We start from the raw sequence: 9,976 nt of genomic DNA on the forward strand, positions 1-9,976 counted from the left end.
CAGGCCCTTGGACTGAAGGGTCTCTCTCGGGTTCAACTCTGGTCTAGGGTACCTACCTTGCTTCAGGCATGTGGGAGGCAACCTATCGATGTGTCTCTCTCACATTGATCTCTCTCTCTCTCTCCCCCTTCCTTTCACTCTCTAAAAATCAATGGAAAAATATCCTCAGGTGAGGATTAACAAAATAATAAATAGTATTGGTAGAATACTCTGAAGGAATCCACAGATCTTCAAATTTCAACGATAGTCCCACCAGTGTCCATTTTCTGCTTCAGGATCCAATCCAGGATCTCACATTGCATTAAATTATCATTCTCCTTAGTTTCTTTAAATCTGTGACAGTCCTCAGTTTTTCTGTTTTCCAAGACTTCGACACTTTTGAGAACATTTGACTCCTCTAAGTGTACCTGCTCATAGGCAACTAGGAGAGCTCCAGCTCACAGTGGATTTGGAAAAATACCAAGCCATGGCATGAAGTTGCTTTTAAATGACCCATCTTGTATTTCATCTTCAGTAAAACTACATTTTGTTACCCAAAGACTAAGAAGGGGAAAATTCTATGTAATTATTTGATCATCTTTTTGTGTGGAGAGAAAGAAATGGGACAGAGCAGAAGTGCAGAAGTGCTTGAAACTGTAAAAGGAATCTGGACTAGAATACGTGCTCCAAGGGAGTAGCAGATATGGCCTGGAGAGATAGAAAAAGGGTAGATAAGTGATAGCCCTGCATTTCAAAGAGTAATTAACATTTGAATAAAAAGCATTAATCAAAATGTCAAGGGTTCAAACTAGAAAGGTTTTAAATTTTATTTTGAAATGTGTTCTGAAAACCACCTCCCTCTAAATAAAATGCTCTGTAGAGATTTGCTTTACCTGTTAATTCTCTCCCTAGTAGAAGTAGAGGAGTGGCTATCACTTTCAAGGAATATATCCTGCCATTCTCTGAAACTGTACAACAGGTTATTTTTGTATCCATATGCGTTACTAATTACAATCAGCTACTTAGAAAACTAGCAACCTCTCATGAACACAGGTCAAAGATAACCCCCAAGATCAACAAAGCTGAATTCAAACTTGCTCTTCTTTGAACACGTGATGTGTTGTTGCTGAGGTTCTTGGGAGGGCTAGCAAATTGCAAAGTATACTTAAAGGATCTGACAATCTTGGAGGAACCCTCGAATAGGGTCTTTTGATGGGCAGATCTGGAGAAGATGGGAGAGGGGAGGAAAGGAAAGTGAGGGATATGCCCCTTTGTCTTCAGTATGCTGGGCACCTAGGGTTTAGCTGCAATTGCGGTTCTCAGGCATTATCCTTATTTTTATAAACATTCTTGAGATTACTTAGACATAGGACTTGTGATTACACTCTTGGTTCCTGTTCTGAACCTGAAAGTACATTCAAACTAATAAGAATTTGTGTGTCAAATGCTTACCCAGTGCAGGGATTAAAGGGCTCAGTAAGCACTTGTCCATTGAACAATGGCTGTCTATCTAATTCTATTGATTCCTCTTTTTTGGAGTTCAGGAATCAATTCAATCCGAGAGCACTTTACCTGGAGTCGGGGAAGCCAAATGCCAACCTAGTTCATACAGCCTTTTAACCTTCCCTGTACAAACTTTATATTTGGCTTCTTGCTACAATTTCCCCATCCCTAGCCAGAGTCCTTTGGACTCTCCTCTACAAGTTCCCAGAAAGATCTTTGTTAGGCAGCATTTGCAAAGCCGGGTCTGGAACATGTTGGCAGTGCCCCCGCTATGCTGTTCCCCCAATTTCCTCTGGCTTCACAGACATAACTTCAAGGCAGTACCAGGTCTAGAGTGAAGAGATACTTGCATTGGCACAAAATTTAAGGGGATTCCAAATATCTTAGTAAGCAAAATAAATGATTTATAATGCACTATCTTAAGAACTCAAAAGTAATGAAAAAAGTCATAATGAACAAATTATCAAAATTTTAAATAAAGACAGGATACCCATGCCCCCACACTTGTATGACCCTGCCTCACTTGTTTCACCCTAATCTCAGGCCTGAGGGTTCCAATTAAACTTTATTTACTAAAACAGGCTACCGGTCAGCGGGCTGCAGTTTGCTTGTATGAAAAATTTTAAATGTTGCATTAAATTTTATCTTGATTACCGAGTTGTGTACTTTTTGTTTTGTTGTGTTTTGTTTGGCGGTTCCCTTAAATCCTGAGCCTCATCCTTGTCTGGGCCCTGCTCCAGAGGTTTTGGTCCAAGAACCTGGTAACGTCAGCGTCCCTTCCAGCTCCCAGGCCCCTCCCAGGGTCCAGGGTCCGAATCCCGGTATTCCCTACCTAGGGCCACCCCTCCCTCAAGCTAGGTCAGCTCCAGTGGACCAGCCGGGAGCGTGGAGGGCGGCCCGGCCGGATTTCGTGGCTCCTCCCCCGCCGCGCCAAGCCACTCAGCAGTCCCCTGGCTTAGCGCGCCGCCAGCTACCAGCCACGCCTCCGACGCCGGCCTCCAGGGCGCCGGCTCCGACTATATATATCAGCCATTTGCTTCGCTCCGCCCTAGAGCCCCGAAGTTCAGCCAGTTACGGTACCAGGCCTGTAGTCGCTCGCTTCTTCTTTTCAACATGACAGATGCCGCCGTGTCCTTTGCCAAGGACTTCCTGGCAGGTGGAGTGGCCGCAGCCATCTCCAAGACAGCGGTAGCACCCATCGAGCGGGTCAAGCTGCTGCTGCAGGTACCTCCTGGGATCAGAGAGCCCGAACAGGAAGTGGGGGAGGGGACGGGAAGAGGGTCGCACAGAAAGTGGGGCCCAAGGAATGGAGGGGGATGAACTCTTTAGATAAGTCCCGGGAAGTGGCAGCGTGGGAGCCAGGGTGGCAGCAGAGGCGGACCAAAAGGCAGGTTTAAGAGAGGTGCTTTCTTTAGTGACCCTAAGTTCCAGATCTAGGAAAGGGTCGGGGGTGGAGGGAGGTGACGAAGGCCCGGGCCTCGGCTTCCCCGAGGCCGCGAACTCGGGCCGGCGTGGGGGGGGAGGGGGCGATTCCGGCAGTGCCTAGCTGTCTCCCCGGGCCTTCGGGTCAAGGGCAAAGCCTGAAAGCCGGCGAACACCTGGCTTTACAGAAGACCTCAAGGTCGCGGCAAGGAGATCACAGCCTTGAGGAAGCCACGCGGCCGATAGAGCGGCCGCGCTCCAACCTGGCCGGAAGCCTGTGCAGGGAAGCGCGTGTGCCTGCTGCGTCCGCCTCCGCGCAGCCGCCGGCGTTTTCCCGCAGCCGCCTGCGCCGCGCGCTCGCACGTTCCGGCTCTAGATGGCGCACTCGAATGGGCAAAGTGGCCTGGTGGCCCGCGGGTCACCTCTAGGAGACAAGTAGGGTCTGAACGGAGAGGGAAGGAAGCAGCTCTGGAGAACTGAGGCGTTGGCCCTGGTCACCAAGGTGACCGCACCCTACCTGGGACTCACCTTAATGCCTCTGAACTTGGGCCTGACCTTTCTCCTAGGTCTAAAGGGCACCGGTCCGCGTAAGCGTGCCTGCTCCCCACCCAAAGGGGTGGAGGCTTAACATCTCTAATGATGCAGATCACCTCTTCCATCTGTGACGGCTGTGATACAGAAGACTAGATGGGGGTCAGGGAGCTAATCTTAAATCGCTTTGATTGAGATGAGATATTCTCTTCCCTTTTCCCTTCATGGTTATAACTCTCCCTGTTGGTCTCCTTTTTGTCTCTCAGGTGCAGCATGCCAGCAAGCAAATCACTGCAGATAAGCAATACAAGGGCATTATAGACTGTGTGGTCCGTATCCCCAAGGAGCAAGGAGCCCTGTCCTTCTGGCGTGGTAACCTGGCCAATGTCATCAGATACTTCCCCACCCAGGCTCTCAACTTTGCCTTCAAAGATAAATACAAGCAAATCTTCCTGGGTGGTGTGGACAAGAGAGCCCAGTTTTGGCGATACTTTGCAGGGAATCTGGCATCAGGTGGTGCCGCTGGGGCTACCTCCTTGTGTTTTGTGTATCCTCTTGATTTTGCCCGTACCCGTCTAGCAGCTGACGTGGGCAAAGCCGGAGCTGAAAGGGAATTCAAAGGCCTCGGTGACTGCCTGGTTAAGATCTACAAATCTGATGGGCTTAGAGGCCTATACCAAGGCTTTAATGTGTCGGTACAGGGTATTATCATCTACCGAGCTGCCTACTTCGGTGTCTATGATACTGCAAAGGGTAAGTTTTCTATATGCTTTGAAGTTGTGTTCTTATGAGACAGTGTGGAAGGTTACCATCCTAATTTTCCAGGAGCCTGAGATTTTTTTTTTTTTTTTTTTTGTAATTGCTGAAGGCAGCTAAGGTCATCAGTTACAACCCTTGTGACCAGATGAGATGTTAGGGGGATGTGGAAAGCAAGTCTGTAAAACTGCTTTCTAGTAAAGATGCCTCATTCCTATTCTCAGGAATGCTTCCAGATCCCAAGAATACTCACATCTTCATCAGCTGGATGATCGCACAGTCCGTCACAGCTGTGGCTGGGTTGACTTCCTATCCATTTGACACTGTTCGTCGCCGCATGATGATGCAATCAGGGCGCAAAGGAAGTAAGTTCCCCTTGAGCAGAAGATGAAGACATGGGGTTGATAGTCCATTCAGATCAGGGGGTGGGGTTGATAGTATCTACTACATGCCCTTTGGATGCCTATGAATGAGGGTGCTTAAATGGTATTAGAGATTAAGTCTGATAGGTAGTCTACATATTACTGTTCTCTAGTCATAGCATTAATATTTCAGCATTTCAGTTAGTTCATATTTCATTAACTAACGTGTTAATGTTGGGATTTAAAAAACTGTTAGCTCTTAGAAATGGGGCTCTGGTTTAGTTCAGTAAATCCTAGGACTTTTCATCAGCCTTTTGTCACTAACTCTGTCTTTCTTCTTTGCAGCTGATATCATGTACACAGGCACACTCGACTGCTGGAGGAAGATTGCTCGTGATGAAGGAGGCAAAGCTTTTTTCAAGGGTGCATGGTCCAATGTTCTCAGAGGCATGGGTGGTGCTTTTGTGCTTGTCTTGTATGATGAAATCAAGAAGTTCACATAAATTATTTCCTCGTCTTCCCTCCCCCAGACCCCGTGAACAGGCATGTTGTATTATGTAACATATCTTGAGCATTCTTGACAGACTTTTGGTTGTCTGTTTATCAGTGGCAACTATTTACTGGTTGAAAATGGGAAGCAATAATATTCATCTGACCAGTTTTCTCTTAAAGCCATTTCCATGATGATGATGGGACTCAATTATATTTTTTATTTCAGTCACTCCTGATAACAAATTTGAAGAAATAAAACATATCTGAAATTAATTTTGTTTGTGGTTTATTTGCCTATAAAAATGTCTTGTTTAATTTAGTGAGTGCTACACTTGAGTAAATGCTGCATGTTTAATAAATACTGCTGTGTCTCCTGAGACATGAACAGCTTTCTTCCAAAACCAACCTTCAGCCATCACTTATCAAAGAGTAGCTTGGCTGTGTGACCTGTCAACATTCCCAGTACATTAGCAAAATGAAATTCAGGCCCACTGTATCCAAAAACCATTGGTCCGTTGCCTGTGGAAGGTCATAGCTGAATGAGCTTTCTCCAAAAAGTAAAATGTATCCACCTTACCTAGTCCTATGGTTATTAATCAAGAAATATAAGCTGAAATGTTCACTCCTTAAGGTTGCTTTTTCTGTGAATTTCCTCACACTCAAAAAGAATTGTATAATACACGGTAATAGCAATTTTCATCCAGTTGCCTTCCCTCATCCATCTTCACCTGGATCAAGCCATTTTAATCCCATTCAAAGCAAAGGATTAGAGCTGGCACAATTAAGCAGTTCTGAGATTGCAGTGCTGTTCAAGATTACAGGGAGATCTGGACAACTGCCACGACCTCAAAATTCATTTTACAGAGAGGAAATGTATCTGCATTTTGTTTAACGTGCTATTAACCCCAGTCAATGAAGGACATTTATGTTTCTTACGGATAAGCCCTTACTTAGGATCCACATGAGAATGTTTGCAATTTCTGTAGCTCTTGAGCCTCAGAAAGCCAGTAACAAGATTTATGAATAAGGCACCATGGTTGTCAAGGCACAGCATTAATAGTGGAAAATGATAGGTGATTCATGTGCATATTCCTAAGGAGCATCACACACATGCTGGCAAGTTTCAGTGCTGATCACGGGGTTTGCATGGCATGCATTAATGCCCAAAGGACCCTAGATATTTCAATCACTTGAAAAGTGTAGCTTAGTTAAGAACTCCTCACACTATATATATGTCAAAACAAAGTTGTGCCCTTTAAATATATATAACGTTTAGGCTGGCCAGCATGGCTCAACCAGCATGGCTCAGTTATTGAGCATCGACCTATGAACTGGGAGGTCATGGTTCGATTCTCAGTCAAGGCACATGCCTATGTTTCAGGCTCCATCCCCTGTGTGGGATGTGCAGGAGGCAGCCGATCAATGATTCTCTCTCATTGTTGATGTTTCTCTCTCCCCCTTCCTCTCTGAAATCAATATATATATTAGTATATCCTTGGGTGAGGAGGATTAAAAAGAAAAAGATCTTAAAGTTGTTTTAAAAACCAAAAAAACTTGTTCTGATATTGTGCTATTGGGCAAGTTACCTAATTTCTCAAAGCCTTAGTTTTCGTCATTTATAAATTGAGGATAATATTGGCTGCCTTGGAGGGCTGTTGCAAGAATTATATAATTTATGAAAAGCATCTGCCTTAGAACATAATAAGTACTTTATAAATAGTAACTATGATAATTATTAAGAGGCAGTAAAGATTTTGGGGATCCCAGAATCAGAAGTACCTGGATTTGAGGCCCTGGCTGGTTGGTTCAATTGGTTAGACTTAGAGCATTGTCCTGATACGCCAAAGTTGCAGTGCAGGTTTGAACTCTGGTCAGGGCATATACAAGAAGCAACCAATGAATACATAAATAAGTGGAACAACAGATCGATGTTCCTTTCTCTCCCTTCCTCTCTCTCTCTAAAAATCAATAGATATTTTAAAAAAGAAGTATCTGTGCCCTAGCTGGTTTGGCTCAGTGGATAGAGCATAGGCCCATGGACTGAAGGGTCCTAGGTTCCATTCCAGTCAAGGGCATGTGCCTGGGTTACAGGTTCAATCCCCGCCCAGGTCCGGGTATGCGGGAGGCGGCTGGTCAATGTGTTTCTCTCTCTCAGTCTTTCCCCCTCCCTTCCACTCTCTCTAAAAATCAATGGAGGAATATCCTCCGGTGAGGATTTAAAAAAAAGAAGAAGTACTTGGATTTGAATCCTGGCTATGCTGCTTACCTTGCTCCCCGAGTCTGTTTCCTCATCTGTAAAATTGGGATATAATAGTGCCAGCCATATTTCCTATGGGTGTTTTGAATGAGGGTTAAGGAACATAAAGCATGTAGAGCAGTAAGTATGACACCTGGCATCTAGTAAGCACACCAACGGGAGTTTTTCATAATTAGGCATCCATTTTGTTGAATGAAGATTTGCCCCAGCAGAGTGCTACTTAAGAATGAATTCAAGCCCACTTTTCCTGCAACAGTCTTGACATACTATATTGTGTAGAATTTCTGTAAAATAAACTTCAGCTTAGGTCTTTTTCAGTTGTAGATTTTGACCCTGAAAGGAGCTAAGAGGCTCTCCAGTTAGGGCTGAAAATCACAATACAAGAGAACCCAAGCCCCCTTTATGGTTATTACAATATATGCAGACTCACTGAGCTGCAGCTATTAAAATAAACCTAGGACTAGGCATAAATGATCAGAAAGCAAGAAGTGGTGCCTCCTACAATTGGTTGGCTGATATAAATGAGGTGGTGGTTGTTGTTTTTTCTGTTCTTTCTATTCTTGTTGTTCAATGATTTTTGAAATTTAATTTAAAGACAAAATGGTTTTAATCTCTCCAAGCTGTGCAGGATAGTGCTATAGAATTCATTACGTCCATTATGCTCATGTGAACATTGATGGTACACAATCTTAGCAACACCCTAATTTATGCTGTTGTTTTGTTACTATTCAATGCATAACAGGATGCATGAAGCCTGATTCCAGGTGAGAGAGCCGGAATACAGGTCAGCTTGTGCACAGCCGAGCTTCCCATTCCAGAGGCCCCTCCAGTCACTGAAGGCAGCGTGCTGCCGGTGCTCCGGACCATTGGAGAAGGAAACCAGGGGTGTCTCCCCACAGGGGCAATTGTCGTGTGGATGGTAAGTCATTTAAGCCATTATTTTCATATTAAAAGACGTGGATATGTTAGAGAGTCTATTGCACCATTTGAATGCGTTTTTAAACCAGAAGCTGCAAAGAGAGTTCTTGTGTACAGAGGACCATTTCTGGCACTGCCCCCAGACCCCTGGGAGTCCCAGCCTGCCCCCAGACCCCTGGGAGGACCATTCAGCCTCCACTGTTATTATGGATACTTTGGTAGAAAAATTTTAAAAGTACTACTATATGGGATGATAGATTTTTCAAGCATCAATGTTACTGGGGTAAATTGCATTTCTCCTGTGAAGTTTGTGAGCATAGTGTTTCTATTTTGTTCTTTAGGTTTTTAACACAGTTAATATCTGTACATGGCAATCAGTCAAATAGTGAAGAAAAGATATAAAATGAAAAGCAAATATCTCCCTGTCCTGCCTTTCTCAACCCTAGTCCCCCTCCTTAAAAGTAACCATTATGAACAGTTTCTCATATATCTGTCAAAAAATGAATGCATATTCCTGTAATTGTAGCTGATTTGTTTGTATCTGAATCATATTCTCACTGCTTGCATTCAAAATGGCATGATTCTTTTCAACCAGTGTCAGCAGTGGGGTACCAGAGCTCACAGATGCTGTAGGAGGCAGGAGGGTGGGGAAAGGGTAGCTTCCGGACTCTGAGCAAGGATTTCTAAGTGTGAACCTTTATTGAAACCCTAAACCAGTACTTTCCTTCCCTTTTTGGTTGTAGCTTTGGTCACTGAGTGGGGCCTGTCACTTCTAACATCAGAGCCTTAGTTTCTCCTCTAAAGTCCTTTCCAGTCTTAACGCTCTCTGGCTCCATCATTTTTATATAAAACAGAATCTGTGAAAGGGCTAGGATTAGGTGATTTAATCCTTCCAGAGAACATTTTGAAATATCTAACAGAGTCGTAAGTGAATAGTCTCTGACTCAGAGCAGTCATTTGCAGACTGTGTGGGTGGGTTGGCATTGCAAGTAAAATTACAAATGTAAAGATTTACATTAATTTTGGGACCAAGAAGCTGAGCAAGAAAATTACAGCTCGGAGTTTGGATCAAAGGTGATCTGATTTACCTCAAAATAATTAACATCTTTCTTGTCAAAGATTCATCTTATTAAGTGTGATATGCACTTCGGCATGCAGATGGAGATTTATTTGCACAACAAATATTGGGCATTGCAATTTCTGGACACACACAAAAATGCCTTATGTTCCACTCAAAATGTTTGGAGGAGCCTTCCCATCATTTGTGTACAGAGGACCATTATTTGCTTTATGTGCATGTGAACAAGTTCAGATGCATGGTGCTCTTCTTAACCAAAGGCTTAAAAGAGCCTTTGGTATCCTAGCAACATATATAAACAATGTTCAAGAAATAGGTTGGGCAGTTGTTTTCACTGGATTCTCTTCAGAGACAAAACTGAGTTCAATTAGAGGAGCCTATTAATTCGTGCCTTTTTCAATACTATCAAGGAAGGAGACAGTAGAAGAGAGGTCTTATTGTGAAGCTGAGCATCCAACCTGGAATTTCCTTTCCTTGGGCAACTTTTGTAAAGAAGGGAGGAAATTTAGCACTGTCAAGATTTAAGAGTGTGCAGAATCTGATCACATGACACATTTCACCGTCTCTAATGTTTTCACTCCCCGAATGGAGATATCTGTCACCATATAGACATAACCAGAGCAAAGTTTGTGCTAAATTGCTGTTGACAGATCAACTTCCGAGGGCTTTGTGTTTGGC

The 9,976-nt window shown here is 43.9% G+C and overlaps 1 protein-coding gene across 1 annotated transcript; it reads left to right on the forward strand.

Moving 5' to 3' along the window:
• Positions 1–2,220: 2,220 nt before the first annotated feature.
• On the forward strand, positions 2,221–5,318 carry SLC25A5 (solute carrier family 25 member 5). The gene is made up of 4 exons (XM_080652850.1): positions 2,221–2,706; positions 3,702–4,188; positions 4,416–4,556; positions 4,899–5,318. Exons 1-4 carry the CDS (start codon positions 2,596–2,598, stop codon positions 5,054–5,056), a joined length of 897 nt encoding a protein of 298 aa, XP_080508976.1. The 5' UTR covers positions 2,221–2,595; the 3' UTR covers positions 5,057–5,318.
• Positions 5,319–9,976: the final 4,658 nt, after the last annotated feature.

The sequence above is a fragment of the Plecotus auritus genome (genome assembly GCF_963455305.1).
Source record: "Plecotus auritus genome assembly, chromosome: X".
Taxonomy (NCBI): Eukaryota; Metazoa; Chordata; class Mammalia; order Chiroptera; family Vespertilionidae; genus Plecotus; species Plecotus auritus.

Excerpts from the sequence above, each read along its gene's own strand:
- SLC25A5 (XM_080652850.1), top strand. The coding sequence starts at position 2,596 with ATGACAGATGCCGCCGTGTCCTTTGCCAAGGACTTCCTGGCAGGTGGA. Across the intron at positions 4,189-4,415 it reads TGTCTATGATACTGCAAAGG|GAATGCTTCCAGATCCCAAG; the intron begins GTAAGTTTTCTA and ends TCCTATTCTCAG. Across the intron at positions 4,557-4,898 it reads GCAATCAGGGCGCAAAGGAA|CTGATATCATGTACACAGGC; the intron begins GTAAGTTCCCCT and ends TCTTCTTTGCAG.